At 57.1% G+C, this 19,933-nt stretch overlaps 1 protein-coding gene across 1 annotated transcript in view; it reads right to left on the reverse strand.

The window, feature by feature from the left end:
• The window catches only part of TMEM132B (transmembrane protein 132B), a gene marked incomplete at both ends in the record, with an annotated part of 201,275 nt that overhangs the window by 37,694 nt on the left and 143,648 nt on the right, over positions 1-19,933 (reverse strand). The window contains one exon of the mRNA XM_084253165.1: positions 16,594-16,740. Coding sequence (XP_084109291.1) covers positions 16,594-16,740 — 147 coding nt within the window. The remainder of the gene's footprint in view (positions 1-16,593; positions 16,741-19,933) is intronic.

Raw genomic sequence — 19,933 nt, forward strand, 5'->3', positions numbered from 1 at the left:
GGCAGCCAGAGCCGGCCCAGCGTGGGGGCCTGGCCAGGGGGGAGGGGGCGCAGGAGACTGTCCTAACAGAAACGGGGCGAGCTTCCTGAGGCTGAGAGAGACGGCAGATTGAAGCAGAAATTAGAAGTCACAGGCTTTGCTACAACCATTTTATAAATAAAATTCAGAAAGTCCAGATATGGGACTCGAGGGTCCACAGGAGTTGCTGCAGCCCCGTCCTGTGCCACCTGGGGGGGAGGTGTAGGTGAACAGCAGTGATCCTTTCCTGCAGGGGCACAGAGAATTGTTGGGGGACCAGGAAGAGGGCAACAGATGCATGTGGTGGGTAGCGGGGCTGAGCCGACCACAGCCCTCTGAGCTGACCACAGCTGCTGGCCAGGCTGCACCCCCGCCCGTGGACCAGGCTCCCACGGCCCCGTCAGCACCCCACCTGCGGACCCCTCCAAGCTGACATTCTAGACTCTCCCTCGGTAAGGCTTTGGAGCCTCAGAAATGTGGGCTGGGAACACATGCTGGGGTCAGTAAGCACGGGCCGGACCTGGCCGTTGTCACACACCGGAGGCCCAGGCTCCCCTTCCAGCAGCCAGATGGGCCCGCGGAGGCAAGGAACCCGCAAAACTGGGAGTGGCGGAACAAACCAGTGGGCTTCTATCCGAGGAGGAGAGTGGGGGCTGGGGCCGGCGCTGGCGGTGGGTGTGGTGCGAACCCCCACCCCTAACCATGCATAGTGTGGAAACCCCCGCTACCTCAATAAAAAGCAATGTGATTTTTAAAAAGAAATAAAAATTAAAAAAACAAAAGCTGATTTCTTGTGTGACGTGTCCTGCCAGCTGCTCCACTCCACGGTCAGCGAACTGTGGCCCTTGGCCAACAGCGCCCGAGGACCCCAGGCCCGCCGCTGGCCACTTCACTCCAGGACCAGTCACCTGGAGGAGCGTTCCAGAAAGTTCCGCACCTCTAAGTTAATGCTCTGGCATGAAAGGGACACTTGTGACGCCCTCTCAATTCACTGGCCTCAAGATGGCTCCTCACCCCAAGGGGGCTGAGCCCCACCAAGTCTCCAGGGGCCACAGCCGGGAACACATCCGCCTGTGGGCGGGGGCATCTGGTCCAGCGGCCTTTCAGGAAACTTCAGGAAACGCAGAAAACAGTCGAGAGGATAAAGACACCCCACCCCTCCTCCCCAAATCCCCTCACACTTCCTTTCTTTGACTGGTACTTGTTGTTATTCAACCCTCCAGGCACCGGGCACAGCCTTGCAAATTTCTCTCAGTCCCCTTTGGAGAGCCCTCGGCTGGGCCGGGCTGGGCAGGGTTTCAAAAGTGATTCACTCTGGCTGCGAAGAACAAGCTGTGATTCCCACCAGCGTCCCTAAGTGCCAGGCTTCATCCTGGTCAGCATCTGCTCTTGACTCCAGCTAAGCCCCTGGGTTCCCAGGGCAGCGTTTACCACTTGTGCTTTGTGGTTCTCAACGCTCTGCTCCCTCCCCGCGCCCCCCAGTGGGGTCTTTGTCCTCCCCCTTGCACCCCTTCAGCTCCCCCACCCACTGTCCCCGCTCCTGAAACGGGCAGCGTCCTCAGACCCCCGGCCCCAATTAGGAAGGCCTCCAGCGCTGCCGGGCGCCCGGCCTGCTTGCGGATCCAGCACTCAGCTGCCCACTGCTCCTGGTGACACAGGCAGCGCCTTCTGTTCCGAGGGCCGCGGGCCCTGGCCGGGGAGGTGTTTTTCAAGTTTTTAATGAGCCCAATTCAGCGCAGGCCCATTTTAAGTGCCACATTTAAAGTTCTCTTATTAACTTCACAGAGGGGGGAGAAGGGACCAGCGCAGGGCACTTAAAAATTCGCTTCTTGGGGCCTCCCTGGTGGCGCAGCAGTTGAGCGCTGGGTTGCGAAGCTGACGGCGACCTCTGTGGCGCCGGTTCGATCCCCAGCTGCTCCCCGGCCACCGGAGGAGGGTCCCACATGGCGCAGACCTCTCCTGCCGCCCGCTGCTCCCCTCAGCAGTGTACTTCGGCCCTTCTGCCTGCTCTGCTCCCCGCTCTGGCTCTGGTGAATTCTCTCGCCCTCCCGCGCTTCTGACTGTACCCAGTGCTTGTATAAACAAAACAAACAAATAAATAAATAAATAAATAAATAAAACATGCCTCTATTAAAAAAAAAAAAAAGAAAAGAAAAATTCGCTTCTTAACCCAGAGATGTTTCACGTTTCTATCGTGACTGGAAATCCCATCAAAGGGGCCCGCACCCCTCGGGGAGAAGAGCCGGTGGTGGCGGGCGCGCAGCTAACGCGGCCCAGCCGGGCGGGAAGGCCTCCTCCTCCTGAGGCTGTGTTTATAAATGTTTTCCTAGGAAATAAATAAGCAGGTTTCTGGACGACAGTCATGTTTTCTCTCCTGAGCTGCCAGCGCGATGTCTGCCATCACAGCTTGTCTCCGGGGCTGCCCGAAAGGCTTCAATCACCCACCAGCGCGCGGCCGGCTCCGGTCCGCCAAGCCCGGGGGCCTCCGGTGGGGCCCAGCGGCAGCATCGCACGCGCGCGGCTCCCTCCCCGGCACACTCGCGCCCACAGGCAGCGTGTTTACGCACACACGACCACGGCAGGCCCCCCTCGCGGCAGGGCGGCCTCATCAGCCATTTAAAGGTTTGGCCAAGAGCCCCCCGCGCTTCTGCGCGCCCCCTGCCCAGGCGCGGCCGGGCCGGGCAGAGGCGCAGCGCATCCCGTCCGGCATCTCCGGCATCTCCGCATCACCCGCGCGGCGGCCCTGGCGGGCGGAGGCCACCCGATGCCTTTGCTTTCCCAGAACAGAAACCCGGACGGGGCGGGCGCCGGGCGGGTCGGCACCTGGCGGGGAGGCCAGAGCCCCGCCGCCCCCTCCCCCCCCCCCCCCCCCCCCCGCTCCGCTCGGGAGCCCCCAACTCCGGCTGCGGCCGGGCCTGCCCAGGGGCACAGGTAGGAAGCTGCCCCCGCCGGGGTCGTTCCCGCGGGCACAGACCAGCGCGCGCCCCAGGCGGGGTTCCCGCACCCTCCAGGCCGCGCCCTCCGGCCCGGGCACGGTCCCGTCCCCGCAAACTGGCGGAGCTTAAGAAGCCGCTGGGCGTCCGGAGGCGCGAGGGCAGGACGGGGCGGGGGCCACGCCGGAAGGCCTGTCCGCGTCTGTGCGCGGGTCCCCGCGGCCTCTGCACGGCCGGCACCCCCGGGCGCTCGCGGGGGCCGCTCTGCCGGAGGGTCCTGCTGGCCCAGCCGCACCCCAGCTTCCAGGCGTCACTGACTCCCAGGCCAGAGCTCTTACAAGATCCAGACCCATCGGGGTGGCGGCGTCAGACTCCGCGGGCCGCGAAGGACGCGGAGACGGCGAAGGAGCCTCACGCCGACAAGAGGGGGTGGCGCGCGGACCGCACTGGGGGCGCAGCCAGACCCGGCCCAGGCCGGCCCCGATGCTGACCCGAGCCAGCCCGGAGGCAGAGAAACACGGACGGTGTCAGGTACGAGTGGAGGAGAAAGAAACCAAACAGGGGGTCAGACAGAGCCAAGCTAAGATCTGACCCCAGGGAGCTGACCACAGGAGGGGGGGCAGAGTGGACCGTGGACAGGGGGCTCGGGCGTCCTGGGGGTGGGTGCCGGGTGGTCACCACACCTGAAGGCTGTGACCCTACACCTCTGATCACAGAAACCAGTGTGACCGCAGCCAAAGCTGGCGGGGAAATACTTCCCCCATCCATTTCTCCTGCTGCTCGGGGTTCTCTCATCATTTCAAGCTGAGGCTTCTTGTCATCATTAGAGAAAAAACTAGAAAGGAGGAGATGTGACAGGAAAAGCAAAAGCAGCTCCTCTTGCAGTCTACCAAGAGGTCACCAAGCACGCCGGTTTAAAATTCATGCCGTGAAACCTGGAAGTACAACGCAAGCAGCAAACACTCACAATATATGAATGAAGAGAGAAGTTTCGGTGCCTGAGTATTTATATGTGTAAGTCATTGAGATGCAGAATATAAACAGGATTACTCAGAAAATTCTAGGAGACAAGGATTCTGCAAAGTCACAGAATAGAAGGCTATTTGACTGCCAGAGAAGCTTAAACGTATGTGAGATTCCATGAAGAGTGAAGGAGCATCCACGCTAAGGGCAGTACTTGACTCCAGCAAGAAGAACGAATATCCAAAATACCTCGCGAGTACCTCTAAACCAGCGAAGAAAAATCAACTCCTAGCCAAATGCGATAAAGAGGGGTTTGCAGAGAAGTGAACGCAAATGACCGATAAGCACACACGGAGATGTGGGACTTTGCTGACACCGGCCGAGGCGAAAATCAGGACCAGGCAATGCTGTTGTCACTTGGAAACGGACTATATTCCAAAGACTTAGCGCTGCCACGTCCTGAGAGCACCTGGGGACTGAGAACACTCATGTGTGGCCATAGCAGTGGCCGGCGGGAGGGGCGGGTGCAGACCAGGGCGGCCACTCTGGAAAACCACACGCTGCTGCAGAAAGTCTAAACCACGCCAGCCTATGACTTGCTTCAGCTCTCTGTTCTGGAAAAGCACTGCACACGCACCCAAGGAGACGTGCACAGATAGGACCAGCCCTCCACAGTGGGAAACAGTGACAATCGGTGAGCAGATAAAATGCCCATCACAGCCAGAAGAGCTAAGTGAGATGGGCCATGTCCCCACTATTGCTCTTTCGTGGCAGCTGAAAAAATCAGGCTGAAGCTGTCCTCACCCTCGTTTCACTGCCGCATCGTTCACAATAGTCAAGACACAGAAAGAGGCTCAGGGTCCACCAGTGGACAAGTGGACAAAGAGATGTGACAGGTGTAGACACTGGGACATCTTCAGCCTTGCAAAGTGAAGGAAACCCTGCTGCGGCGTGGATGGGTCCTGAGGGCGTGAGCTGGTTGAGATGAGCCACGCAAAGACACAGATACCATGTGACCTCACATGTGGAATCTTAAAAAGAGACAAAAACTAGGCTTATAGTCAGCAAATAGCCTGGCGGTGTCAGAGGCAGGGGCTGGGGTGGACAAAGGCACAAACTTCCAATTATAAGATACAAAAGTTTCGGGATAAAATGTTCATGTTCGGCACGGCGACTACAGTTGCTAATACCACGTTGTACAGATGAGAGTTGCTAGAGCGTGGATGCTGAAAGTTCTCATGCCACGAGAAAGAATTTTCTTATAACTTTGGTGATGCACGGTAACTGGACTTTACAGTGGTGAGCATTTCCAATGCATACAAATATCACAAATGTCAAATATTATAAATATATTACACATACTACAACTATCAAATGCAAACCACTACAATGTTATATGTCAAGTATATTTAAATTTAAAGAAAAATCAAGCTGGGAGACCCTTGCTTCCAGTAGTGATCACTGGATAACCTCAACCAGCGTTCCTGCTAAAGATACAGGAAAAGCTGATTAAAGCACAAGGATGGTTTCCTGGAGTTATCAGAGAAATAGAAAAGTGGAGGACAGCTGGCACTGAACTCAGGAGAGGCCTGGGGTGAGCCTGGGACTGGAGACCTCATTCGCTCTACAGACATCTGTCCCATCCAAGGGGGCAATTGAGGAACCTCGTGTGTCTCTCTCTCTCTCTCTCTCTCTCTCACACACACACACACACACACACACACACACACACTTGTTTGTGAAGCCCAGGGCCACACGGGAATGAGAGTGACCCAGAATCACTCTGCAGCCCAGCTGTGTTTCAGTTCATGTCAGTCTCTCATGTGTCTGAAGACCAGAGCTTTCCCAGGTGTCCTAGGAAGTCTAGTGCCCCAGGCACCTGCAAAGAAAATAAACAGCCCCCTGGAGAAAGGTGACTTTGCCTAAGGACTCAAATAATTTCCACAAACATTTTTGAAAACACAATGTGTAGAAGAAAACAAAAAATAACCAGACACATGAGAGACAAGGCAGTAAGAACTGTGAAAGCATGAATATTTGAAACAACAGGCTCAGAAATGGGCCCATGGGAATGACCTGCTGGGGTTCTCAGGCAAGTCAGCACTTTCTTTTTCAGTGTGTTCACAGTTTATTTACAAATCACTTACAGAAAATTTTCAATTTATACATGAATGCTAAATAAGCAGAAGAAAAAAGGCTCAAAATATTTAATTATTAGGGAAACGTAAATAAAACCGTGAGACATTCCTACATACTCACCAGAATGGCTGCAGTGAAAGACTGACAACGTCAAATGCTGACAAGGATGCGGAGCAACCGAAACTGTCCTGCACTCTATGAGGAGCATAAAGTGGCACGATCACTCTGAAAAACAATTTGGGATTTTCCTACAAAATGAAACATATGCTCAGCACACCACACAGTGATCTCACTCCTGGGCATTTAACACAGGAGATAGGAACATATGATCCCACCAATGCTTGTCTATCAATGTTGGTGGGTGCTTTATAACTTCCTGAAACTAGAAACAATGTAAAAGTCCACGGATGGGTGAATCTCAAGACATTTTGTTGACCAAAAGCGGCCAAACACATCTTTTCCTACAAAAAAGCCTATCTCATCTATGGAGATGGAAAGCAGGGGTTGCCTGGGAAGGTGGGGGGTGGGGGGCAGGGAATCACACAAGCAAGCCTGTAGTTGCCATGGTGACAGGATGCAGCATGTTCATGGCACTGATCAGTCAGGTGAACAAACTTGTCAAAACTCATCAAAATGTATATTTCAAGTGAGAGTTCTTTATCGTATCTGAATTATACCTCAAGGCATTTTTTATGTTTTCAAAAAGGAGCCACAGAAAGAAGAATGATTACCCTGAAAGCAAAAACTAGTTAGACTGACGGTCCCTTCTCAACACAGTGTGAGCCAGAGACAATATAATGGTACATTCAAGGCACTGAAAGAAAATAACTGCCAAGGTGGGTTTCTATTACCAGGGAAAATACTCTGGTAATACTTCCATAGCAGACACTGCTAAAATGCAGCCGAGCGATCCCAGGTGGAGGAACAGAGATGCAGGAAAGAAAAAATATTAAAGAAAATGACAAATATATGGGGAATGGCCGTGAAAATTTTTTGATAATTTTTTTTATTGAAGTTCCATTGCTTTATCTCATTGTTAGTGTTTTGGAAGTAGAGGCTCTCCCCTTCCAGGGGCTCCCCCCCAGAGGCTCTCCCCCAGGGGCTCTGCTCCCCCAGGGCAAGTCCCTGCAGTGCCCCACCACCAGCAGCCACAGTCCTGCCCCACAGGGCTTCTGCCCTCCCTGCTCTGCCCCAGCCCCCACATCCACCCCACAGTCAGCTTTCCAGGGTTGGTTTTAAAGTCTACCTGTAAATGTTGAGTATTTAAAAAAAAAAAAAAAACCCCACCAATAGAATATTAACTGCACAGTAACACAGCACAGAGTCAGAGACACAGCGCAGGGGACCGAAGCCCTCCAGAACCCCGGGGAGACACGGGGGAGGGGTCGGCCGTGGCGCTGGCGCCCCAGCCCCTGTGGCACACGGCGGCGGGCAAGAGGACGTCCAGGCGACGCAGTCCTCAAAACCCAGAAAACAAACAGCACCCAAGCGCATCTTACAGTCACTGAGTGAGTCGAGGCCCGGAAACCACTCAGATGACGGGGACGGAGAAGAGAGGCATACCCCCCACTTCTCCTGGCACGGGGCTGTCGCCCCAGAAGCGCAACCAGGAGGACATCTGCAGGGGGCTGCTGCAGGAGCGCCTGACGCCCCTGCAGGCACGGCGGGGCAAGGTCAGGCCCGGGGACAGGCAAGGGGCAGAGCCGGCGTCCGGGCAGTTTTCTTCTTGCTCCGGGAACTTCAGTTCTGCTCGTGAAGGCTTTCGTCGTCAGACCCCCAGGTTCTGGGGTGATCTCCACTTAAAGCCGAGACTGGCTCTGGGCCAGGCCATCTACCTGGCAGGGCGCAGCAATGGTGTCTGGCAGAGGAGCCGGCGCAAGCCCCGTACCCGCGGGAAAGTGCCCCACGGAGCAAGTCTCCAAAGCCTGGCACGGGCCACACAGGTACCAACGTGCATCGTGGCGCTTGTGGAAACACGCCTGAGAGACGTGTCCAGAGACAGCTGTGCTTCAGGCCGGCCACCGCAGGCGCGGACACACCCCAACTGGCCCCATGAGGAAAATTAAGTCAATTAAGCAACGCTCATATGAACACACCGAGACACCAGGCCAAGGTCTGCCAAGCCCTGCAATCACGCCGGCCAATGCCTGCGATAACAGATGGAGCCAAGAAAACCAGAAGGAAATTGTTTCCCCCGAATGTAACAAATGCAGGGAATGAAGACACGAGCTGAGCAGAAGCAATGTCCTTTGTCCTTTCTGATTTTCAATTTCTCCACCGCGGGCTTGCAACCCTTCTGAGATCACAGCGTGACACAGAGAGGCAGGTGAGATCCGTGCCAGCCCTCAGGCCCCGCGCCTCAGCCCCGAGTCCTTTGTGCGCAAATGAGGGAGGGGCTTCACCTGGCCCAGAGAAAGGGCAGGACGCGGGGAGGCCGGGAGGCCTCCCTCAGCCCAGCAGCCTCCCCGGGACACACAGCGTCTGCCAGCCTTTGTGAAGGCAACTTTCATAAATTACCACAGGAGAAAAAAATACACTTTCCCCAGCCTTGCCCTTCCCGATTCAGCTCAATTTCACGGTGCTCGATTGTCTTCTATTTTATTGTCACAAAGGCACCAGAAAATAAAAAAATAGAACACAATAGAATAAAGACTACCGTTGTTAACAGACGTTTCAAAAAACTGAAAACATTTTTCTTACAGTTTCAATGGGTTATTTAGCTTCCAAGCAGCTGTTGACAATGAAAAATGTAACCAGCATCGCTATAAATCTGCTTTGGTTGTAAATGTTTAATTATAATGTTTCCATTTCAATTTAAGATAACTTCACTTTCTGTCTGAAGACAGGACTGTTAGCAAGAAAGCAGAGTGGAAATAATATCCGTGGCGTGATTGTCACGGGCTCCCTGAAACTCCTCAAAAGCAGGGGTTCCACTCAGTGCCTCCCAGCAGGGACCCAGATGCCCCTGAGACTCTTGGAGGGACCGACGGGATCCCAGAGGAGCCAATGCAGCCACCGCCCCCCTCCCCGGGCCCAGGCAGCCCCACGGGACGCAGAGACAGAGGCGCAGAGAGAGCCGCTGCCCGCCGGGGCCTCCACGGGTTTCCCCCCGTCCCCAGCGCCTGGTCCCACCCCCGTGGACATGCGGCTTCCCGTGAGCCCCCTGGACGACCCCAGCACACGGTGGGGGGGCTCCAGGGGGGGAGGAAAAGCCAGCAACAGCCCCTTCCCACCTGGCAGCGCCCCTGCCCACTTGCAGCCGCCCCTGCTCGGGTGACCTCTCAGCAAGCCTGGCGAGGCCAGAGGTGCTGGTCCCAGAAACAGACGGCGATTATGGACAAGAATCTGCATGGCTCCGGCAGGGGGGAAAGTGGGCCCCGCCACCCGGTCGCTGTTCTCACACCTCGAGGGCGGCCAGCGCGCAGTGGCGGCGTCCGGACAGCAGTGGACGCCGAGTTCTCTCGGCTAACCGCACAGCCACCCACGGGTGGCTCATTCCCTTCGCCAGGTCACAGGAGAGAAACGGGACCAGAGGGGTCGAGGCACCTGGCGGAGGTCACACAGCCCGGTACAAACAGGGCCCCGAGGGAAACCCAGACCCGACACCAAGGACCGGACTTTTCAAGAACATCTGAAGATTCCCTCCCCACAGAGGATGCGGCGGATCCCAAAGCCCGCCCCAGCTCGCGGGGGACGGCCACTCCCGCCCGGCCCTGCCCTCCTGCAGGCGCTCCGGGCGCCAGGGACCCCAGACTTCACAGCAATTTTCTCTCCCAAAAACCTTCCAAGCCTCCTGCCTCTTCCGCTCCTCAGTAAATCACGCTCGAGGCCTCTGGCACAGCCACTGCTTTATTTACTGTTGCCTTTGAAACAGGGAAAAGTGGGGCCCAAACATTTCTGGAGAAACAAAATGTGCCTTCAAACTCTCTTTGAGGATCCATTTCCATTCTCCAAGTGTGTGTTTTGGCCTAAGAAAGTCGGTTATTTAGAGGAAGAAAGTCCCCAAAACACTGCAGGTCGACTCCAGTCTTTGGGGCACAGCCCCCCAGGAGACCTCGTCAGGAGAACTTCCCGAGGCTGGGCTGCTGCCGCAGGCACACAGCTTCTCCGCACTTCCACCGAGCCCGAAGGACCCCCTTCTGCACAGGGCTTGGTCACACGTGCTCAGCCCCGCCCCCCGATCCCCCCCACCCCCAGCGACCCGGCCCCTGGAAAGGCTCCTCTCCCGGACGCCAGCGATGCTGCGCCGAGGGGGTCTACACGGAGGGGCTCAGGCAGGACACCCAGGTGCCTTCCCCACAGGGAGCCCAGGCTTATCTGCATTTAGAGAGACCAGGCTGAGGTCTGCACTGGGGTTCACCGTGCTGCCCACCACCTGCCACCCTGCAGCTCCATCTCAGGTCTCACCCCTAAGGCGTCAGCTTCTCCACTCCCCACAGGAAATCTGTTGTTACATAAACCTGTTGTTTACATGGTAACCCCAAAGGATTAATCTCTGTTACAAAGACTTTCTGATTGATCTCAAAACTCTTGCTCTTTGTCTATCCTGATAAGGAAATGGATGAACTGTAGGGACCCAGGCAAGGCTCACAGGTGCTCGCTCTGCATCCAGCTGTGCTGCAAGCCCGAGGATCCATCACTGCCACAGCCGTAGAGGGTAGATATCAAATTTCCCGTTTCAAAGTTGATGACATGGAGGCACAGGGGGTTTCAACAATTTGTTCAAGGTCACAGAGTTAATAAGCATGAACTACTTACCATCAGGAAGTGCTTCTCCCAGTAAGGAAAACACCACATGCCATCAAAGAGCCAACCCCGGTTTGGGGGGCACAGGAGGGAGTGGTGAGGACTGTGGTAAACAAGAGCGCTCCAGTGGCTGTGGCTATTCTCTAACAGCCTGATATTGCCAAACCTCCTGATTTCCCCAGAGATGGCTGACATGTGTATTTTTCATCCTAGCTCCTGATTTTTTAATGTTAACCCAAAATGAAGATGGGGGAAAAAGCAGTTTGAAGGCCAATCAAAATAGGATCAGGGGCTACTTGTGTGCCACCTGAGCAAAGGAGTAGCCAACTGAACCAACGCAGTGGCAGAAGCGCCCATGTTTACATAATGGGGAGACCTGGGGTGTTCTTCAAAACAAAAGACTTCCATGTTTTGCAACAGTTTAATCAAGAGAAGATGCAGGGTTCCCTCGTTAACTGGCAATAATAGTGTGCCCTAATGAATCACTGGGTGCCAAGATGCATCAAATTCCCCATCACTGTTTGTATTTTTTGAAAATGATTAAATATCATTGTCTTTCCCTGTATAGCAAGATCCAAGTGGCAAGTGATCCATCAGCTTATCTGCTGGTGTTTAACTACAGCATTTTGCATTCATTATTTCCTGCTTAAATCATTCTTCTACAAAGAGGAATAACTTAATCCTGCCCCTTGACAGCAAGGAAATTCAATGACATGTCTTTAAAATGAGCGTTTCTCCTACAAAACACCCCTGTCCATCCATAAAACCGGAAGATCATCAACTCGAAGCAGACAGACAAGGACCGGCTTCTGGGGAGATCCAACCCTTTCAGGAAAGGCAGAGGCCCTCTCACCTCAAGCACAACTTCCCAGTTCACGCAGCCACACCGGGGGGCAGCCGGGCAGCTCAGAACAGGGAAGACGCAACCCCAGAGCCAAGTCCACACAGCCACGCCACCCCCAGGTGACTTCCACAGTCGAGGGCTGAGATCTACAGGCCCTTGTGGGACTCAACATCAAGAAAACCAAGAGCCCAATCAAATAAGGGGGCGGGAGGGCTGGATAGGCAGTTCTCCAAAGCAGACACACAGACGCCTCAGACACGAGGGTTGCCTGCCCACCCCTCGCCGCACTTGCTCTGGTCCCCTTGATCTGGGTCCTCATAGGCCATTTTCCAGCAAGGATGACAGACAGCCCAGCACACGGCATATTTCTGTGCACGGACGCCTGGTTTGAAGGACTGCGGTGGCCGGTACCCCCACCTGCCCCGGGGTGCACTGGCAAATACTGTGGCAGATCAAGGATGCCGTTTCTAAATCCATTCTTTTCAAACCCTAAAAGTGTTCAAAGTGAAACACCTGTATCTTCTGCAGGTCACTACCTTGCTCATTCCTGTAATTCACAAACCAACTACACCGTAAAATCACAGGGGAGTCTCCTTTAAAATGCAGAGAGCAGGAAGCCTCCCTGGGGGCCTAGGGGTTAAGTCTCAGGCTGTCACTGCTGAGGCCTAAGTTCGATCCCTGCCCAGGGAGCTGACCCACACTGCGCAGCAGATCTCTCCTGCCTCCCTGCTGCTCCCCCCAGCAGTGTATCTCAGTAGATGCACCTGTTCTGCTTCCCACTCTGTCTCTGGTGAGTCTTCTCACCCCCCTGGATGTAGGTGAGACCTACACCTCAGCTCTTGTATGCAAAAATAAAATAAAATATTTTTTAAAAATAATGAAGGAGCAGGTGGCATCTTGGGCAGGCCCCCCAGGACATGCGTCTGACGTGCACCCCAGATGGAGAGGCCTTGGCTGGCTCGTCCCCCAAGGTGCTGTCTCGCCCATGCTGGCTTCCTGTGTCTGCCATAACCACCACCCCAGGCGTGATGACTGATGACAGAGGTGCACCCACTCCCAGACCTGGAAACCAGACCGCCAAAGTCACGGTGAGGGCAGATCCATGCCCCTCTGGAGGCTCCCGGGCTGTCCCGCCTCTCCCCGCTCCCAGGGCTGCCGGCACCCTCAGCCCGTCCCTCCCATCTCGGCCTCCACCTCAGGCACTTTCCCTGGCCTTCACTTCCCTGTGTATCCTCGGAGAGCATTGTGAAGCCTAGGGTGCACGCAGTGACGGGGCGATTGCACCCCAGAGTCTCTCCAAACAGCGTGCCCTTCTAAACTCAGAGGACACGGATGTGAACGCGGCTTCGGAGGGGCGGCCGAGTCACCCAGGCGGTGCTGTCTGCGGACACTGATGAACACTGATTTTACCAAGTCTTCAGGCCCGCTGGGCCCGGGAGCCGGCGTCTGGAGGGAGGGGCGCAACTCAGGTGCCCCGCCCTAGGAACTGCGCAGGCAAACGCGGCCAGACTCTGGCACTCTCTGCCCCTGAACTGCAGGAGCCACATGCCCCCAGCACACATCAGCTCAAGGGAAGGAACAGAGCTGCCTGCCTCCCACACTCCAGTATTTCCAATTTTTAAAAGTTTGTTTTCCAAAAAAAAAACAAGCTCAGGGCTGTTGCCTAAGGAGCCTCATACAGCCTTAGGGTACATTTTTAAAACACAATAAGGACTAGGCAGCACACCCTGGGAGACCTTCCACAGCTCCAGGCCCTCCAGCCTCTCCGTGGAAACCTCCCGGGGGAAGCCACCTCAGAGGCGGGGTGGTGCGACCCCTCCAGAAGAGCGAGGGGCAGCCGTGTCACCGCGGAGAGGCCTCCATTCTCACGCGAGGGGGTGCCACGCCCAGCAGGTGACACTGGACACACGCGGCCTATGTTCAAAAGCGGGGAGCGTGCCAGGCTGTGCCGCGGGCGAGCCCCTCGCCCTGCCCAGCTGCTCGCGTGTTCGGAATTCGAATTGCCGCAGCCGAGCTCCCAGGCACGTGCGCCTTTGACCTTGGCGTGCCCTTGAGCTGGGTGCAGAGGCGCAGACTCCTCTCCCTCCGGTTTCCAGGCGCAAACGCGCTCCGCCTCACAGTTTCTAACCACGGGAAAGGCGGCGGCTGATTCCCTCCGGGGGCTGGGCCCCTGCCGCCCCCCACCCCCGCCTTGGCTGCGGCTTATCTGCTCCCAACACTTTCACACGGGTGAGGCTCATCTCCCCGGCGCTCCTTAGCAAGGCTGGCCCTTTATCTTGGGGGCCTCATCTTTATCACTCACAATGAGTGCTCATTAAAATATTTCAAATGAAGACCTTTGCTGCCTCTCGAACAGAGCGCGCGAGTCTCCCCACACAACACATTTTTAATTCTTATCACAGAATTCCAGGCAGTTTGTACATTATATTCTATTAAAACCCCGATTCTGCCCAAGGTTGGCACCGTCGGAGACGCGGCTTTCTGCGGGTCCCGTCAGGGATACAGTCGCGTGTTCATGTCTCTCGCCAGCAAACGTGGCCCGTGAGCCTGTACTTCACACCTCATTTGCCGGCACAATTCAACAAAATAGTGTAAAAAGAAGCAATTATTTATTTAGATGACAAAGCGGGCTTTAGTGGATGTTAGAGGAGCATACACTGTCACACAGAAGCAGCGGCTGCCCCCCCACACACACACACACCGGGGAGGTCAGATCCCGCAGGCGAGCATCAGGGAGGGAGGGGCGTAGGCACCGAGTCGCCCCCCGTCAGCCACTCTGCTTATGCGGCTAATTTTTCTTCCTCCTCGACCTTTTTGCTATCTTCTCTAATGAGAAAGCAAAACTGAATCTCATCACAACAAAAGTGATAACCAAGGTGGGTGTTTTCCACCGAGTTAAAATATCACCCCCTGGTCAGGGCAACATTTCAACACCGCTGACTCCTGCACGCAGGCCGCGCGGACGCTGGGCACCAAGGGACTCCGGCAGCGAAACCAGAGCACCGGCAACAGGAGGACGTGCAGGATGCTGCTGGCTGCTGGGACGGCCCCCAGCACACCCCGAGGGCCCCGCCCCTGTACTCTCAGCCCCAGGGCCCTGGCCCCAGAGCTGCTGGAGAGGGGGGTTCTGGGTGGGTGTGTGATCCAGGTCTGCCCGCAGCTGGCGAGGGCCGGGCCCAGGACACGCTGGGCCTGTTGGAAAGAGCCGTGTCCCCAAGGAGCCACCGAGGCTGCGGGCAGGAGGCTGGAACCGCTGCGGCCACTTCCCAGCAGGAGGGGGCGCCCGCTGGAGACAAAGAGACCAGGAAAGACAGGAGGCCGCTGCCAGGGGCACCCGCATCCAGACCCGGGTCCAGCTCACCCCACCCTTCTCCACAGGCACGAGGGACCCAAGCCCCCTTGGCATAGCACCAAAGGACCAACTGACAAAGCCTCCTGGTGAACACCCAGCTCCTGAGGACACAGATGTGGGGCCCTGTGCGGACAGAGGTCCGTCATCCCCGACGGACACCACCTTTGAAGAATGTGGCAAACTGCTCACCGACCACCAACCTCCCACCCTTCCTACCGGACAGCAAAGACCATGGTTCAGAGCCCAGAAGTCATGCCAGGCGTGCGCTCCCCAGACTGCCCTGCTGCTTGGCCCAAGGCATGGAACCCACTGCCTGCTGATGAGAAGGGAGGGAAGGCTCCCGGGGCATTTCTGGAAAGGGCTTCTCCTCTGGTAAAAAGAGACTACATGAGGAGAAACCCCCTCCTTGCTCCCTTCCAGTCTCTGTATACAGCTGGGTGAGTGTGTGATGCCTGGAGGAGCTGCAGCCACTTCACAGCCATGAGGAAACAAGATGAAGGACGGCAGCAGTGAGTTGGGTACAGCTGAGATGAAAGGCCGAACGCACCTGGGTGACGCGGGTGCTAGACCCACACACCACCAAGTGCACGTCAGGTGGGGGACGGCCGTGTCACAGCCTCTTCAGGGGGGCCCTCAGTCACTAGCCACTGAAAGCAGCTGAGCAAGTATACACGTCCTCGGTTCTCTGCAGGTACCGATGACTGGGGCTTGGGGTGCTCAGCGGGCAGGTCCAGACTTCCCGGGAAAGTGCAGGTCCAACGAGAGCAAGGACAGAAGCTCTGGCAGGCCCTCGAGGATGAGGCCCAAACTGCGAGGACGGACGTGCGAGGCACCGGCCCCTGAGCACTGCCCCAGAAGCGGCTGCGCCTCTCAGCCAGGGCATGTGTGCCGAGCGGCGCTCGGGCCTCCGCCTGGGAGAAGGGGTAGTTCTAAAGCAAGGAGGCCATTTGTCCGCCCTGGCCATCACCCGAGTCCCCCCCCCCCCCAGCACCTGGCGCTGGTGCAGAGGCAGAGCCCAGAGCCAAATGGCGCAGACAGCACTGCCTGCCGGCTCCCTGGGGCGGAGTCACAGCAGCCCCGGGGCCCCCAGGGAACTGGGCCCCGAACCCACGGCCGGAGTCCTGTGGATGAGCTGCCCACAGCAACGTCTCCCCCACCCGTCGGCCTCCTAAAGCCACACGCCCAGGTGGAAGAGCAGCATCCCGCACGCTGACCGTGGGGACCCGCGGGCAGCCCTGGCCTGTTCCCCAACCCTCCAAGCAGCTCTACCTCCCAGCCAGGCCTGGACTCGCCACTGAAGACGATACCAATACAAATAGCAAGATCTGAAAATGCAGTTTTCAATCCCTGTGCTGTGGCCCGCCGAGCTCAGGTCACCTTTGACACCAGATGCGCGCATCAGATGACAGTGTGTGGCCAGCGGGACTGAGGCCTCCAGCCAGCAGCACATCCCGCCACGGCCACCTGGACACTCGAAGGGACACACCCCACTCACGCAGCACCCACTCATGCAGTGCCCCATCAAACACAGGGGCCGGCTCTTCCCCTACACCCCGACGTGACCATCAGCCCGTGCAGCACCCCCAGGAGGCGCCCACCTGCTCCGCGCGTCCGGAAGGTGGCCCACGCAGGTGAGCGTGGCCGTGGTCTGGTCCCCGTCGCTGTCGATCTCCTCCTGGACGGCCCACTGGTCCTCACTGCTCACTCTCACCGCCGTTATTTTCACACCTGCTGCTGCCTTAATTCTGCGGGAGCGGGTGGGGGGCAGGGAAGAGAGAACCACTTTAGTTGGAAAGAGGCAGGAAAGACGCGGGGCCGAGCCTGCTCTCCCCAACCCTCAGAGCTAGAGGGAGCGCGGCCAGGAACGGTCCCCCTTTTAAAACTGCATCTTGGCATCTTGACAAGTGCCCCGGGGTGGGAGCCTCCAGCCTGGCCATGTACGCTGACCCCTGTTTCATCAGCGTGCAGGGAGATGACACGCTCCAGCCCGGGCCCAAGGCGGAGACCAGCAGATGGCTGGGCAGCGGGGAGGGCGTCTGCGGGCCGGTCCCTCACCCGGCGCTGGGGAAGGGACCCCAGAGGGTGGAGGGGCAGAGACTCGAGGCGAGTGGCACTGACCACAGTAGAAGGACAGCACCAGACGGCACAGGCCCAGGATAGCCACGGACACAGCTCGCAGACACATCAGGAGAGGCCTGTCTGGCCCAGTGCTGGCAGGCTCAGCCCCCAGGGAAGAACCGAAGACCAGGCGCTTGGCCACGGGGAAAAGCCACAGGAAGCTGACAGCCTGGGCTGCCTCCCAGTGCACCTGCTCTGTCCCCTACCCCGCCCCCCGCAGCCCCCGAGTTGCCGCTGGCCAGCGTGGGTCTCACAGGCAGCAGCCTTGGCACGTGCGGGTGCTGGGGGCAATGGGCCAAGGAGAAGCGCCCCCGAGGCCAGGGCATCCTCTCCCATGAGAGACGTAAGAAGGAAGCCATGTGCAGACATATTCTGTAGTTAGGAAAGTGCTTCAGAGACAAGTCCAGGAGGACAGACGTCCCAAGCATGGAAGCTACACTTCCCCGAGGGGAAGCAGCCACGGCTGCGCCCGCCAGCCGAGTCTAACACTCCAGCTGAAACCCGCAGGTGAACGTGCAAGAACAAGAATCCACAAACCACGTCTGACGAGGGTCTAGCATCCGGAACAAAGAGCCGCCACAGCACAGCAACAAAAAGACAAATAATCCAACTTAGAAACAGGCCAAAAAAACAGCTTAAAAGAAAAGTTCTTAACGAGACATTTCTCCAAAGAAAACACAGACAGCCAACGAGGATGTGGAGAGGTGGCTGCCGGCACCAGCCCATGGGGAGGTGCAACCAGGACCCCATGAGGTGTCACCTCACACCTACTTTTTGGCAGTTGCTTAAAAAGCTAAACAGAGGATCCAGCAATTCTACTCCCAGGGAGATGCCCGAGAAGCTGACAACAGTGTGCTCATGGCTGCGGCGCTCACAACAGTCACCAGGTGAAGACAGCCCAGATGGTGAATGGAGACATAACAGACGAAGATATGTGGAGTGGAATATTAGTCAGCCGTGAAAAGGACCACATGCTCCAACATGGATGACCCTGGGAAACATTATGCTAGATGGAAGCAATCAGTCATGGAAGGCCACATGTGGCATGATACCATTTACATAAAATAGTCACAACAAGTAAATCCATCCAGACAAATAGCAGATTACGGGCTGCCCAAGTCAGGAAAGATGATGGAGCTGGGGAGTGACTGCTGAGCTAACTGGTAGGGGTGCTTTATGGGGGCAGGGGTGAATGTTCTGGAACTAGACAGAGGTAGTTTGCACAACACTGTGTGTACTGAACGCCACTTCAAAGTGGTTAATTTTATGTAATGTGAACGTACCCTCAATTTAAAAAAAAAAAAAAAAGACAATTAGGGGAAAAAACAGGTGGTTGGAAGTTTTAAAGACTTTCCAAAATCAAAAAATCTTTAAGACGGAACAACAGATCTAAAGACAGAATTTCAAACACCGAGAGAGAAAGTTCTGGGGGAATTGGGCCCAAATCCAGGTGTATCACAGGTACCGCGTCCCGCAGGTAGCTGCGTGTTTCCCACCCTGGAGGTCTGACCGCCTGCACTGCGCGAGCCTGTGAGCTCCACTTTGCGGCTGCAGGGGTTCACTTTCTCTGTCAGTTTTTTGGCGGGTGCACCGTCTTCAGACATAAGGCCCTGCACCCGCACAGGCCACAGTACGGCGTAGACATTACAGGCCCCAGAAACCGAAAAATACTCGGCCGGCTGGCCACACGGCCACGCTTGCTTTACCACCGTGGCTCTGGGGCTGAACCCACAGCCTCCGGAGAGGGCACACAGCTGGCGTGTGATCAGCAAGTTCCCGCTTCTCCGCTTGCCTCCTGCAGGCCGCGCCCCCGGCCGCGCCCCGGGGCCCGCTCTGGCAGGTGCCCCCCTCTTCCTGCTCAATTCTGGAGCCTGAATCTGCTGCTTCCTTAAAGCTTTCTTTCTCGCCATCATGATGTTCCCGGAGTTAATTTATGCGCGCCGTGAACAGCGCGTCCTGTTCTGTCCCTCCTCTGAGCCGTTCCATCTCACTGCCAAAGGGGCCACTGGAGAGAATGTTCCAGAACACATGCCTCGGCAAGCTGCCCCCCGCCCCCCATCGGGGCGCCCCCTCCTTCCCGTCAGCACTTGCTATTTCAGCAGCCGTGCACGTTCTCTCCAGACGCCCCGCTCACAGGGCTCTTTCATGAGGCGGCCGGTCGGAGCCGCCCCTCTGTTCCCACAGCAGACGCACCCGCCCGTGGGCCGCCAGCTGGCGCGGGGGGAGAGGCCGGGCAAGCGGGATCAGAGCCGGTCTCCCCGCCCCAGACAGGCCCCCCTGCGCTGCGAGCCCTCATGGCGCGGCTTGCAGGACCCCCACTTGCCAGACTCCCCGTCTGGCTTGCTCACCAAGCCCAGGAGGCTGGGCCCGTCCCCAAGCCCCAGAGGCACCAACAACCTATGTCCACTCAAGGGCTCCTGTGAGGTGCCTACTGGGACCCAAAGTTTGAGGCCCCAGCCCATGGTCCTCAAAGACCTCATCCCTCAATGCCCCCAAAGGGATGCATGGGACCACGCTCCATGTCCGCAGCCACCCCCACCCCCCACCCCCTACGGAGACCCTGGCAGAGCCGTCTCCCTGTGAGTTTGAAAAGCAAGTCTGGCCCAGGGTGCAGCCAACGACTCCCCGAGGGACTGGGGCGCAGAGAGGAGGGGGGCGGGTGGAGGACCCCCAAGTACAGGTCAGAGCCTCTGGGGGCAGGGGCAGGCCGGGCAGGGCCTCTGCCAGCAGCAGCCCCACCGCACCTGGGGGCTCCCTGTCACACGATTTCTGAGAATCCATCCCAGGTACACAGAGTCCTGTGGGTCCAAAGAGTTGTGG

This window comes from Talpa europaea, assembly GCF_964194135.1.
Source record: "Talpa europaea genome assembly, chromosome: 14".
Taxonomy (NCBI): Eukaryota; Metazoa; Chordata; class Mammalia; order Eulipotyphla; family Talpidae; genus Talpa; species Talpa europaea.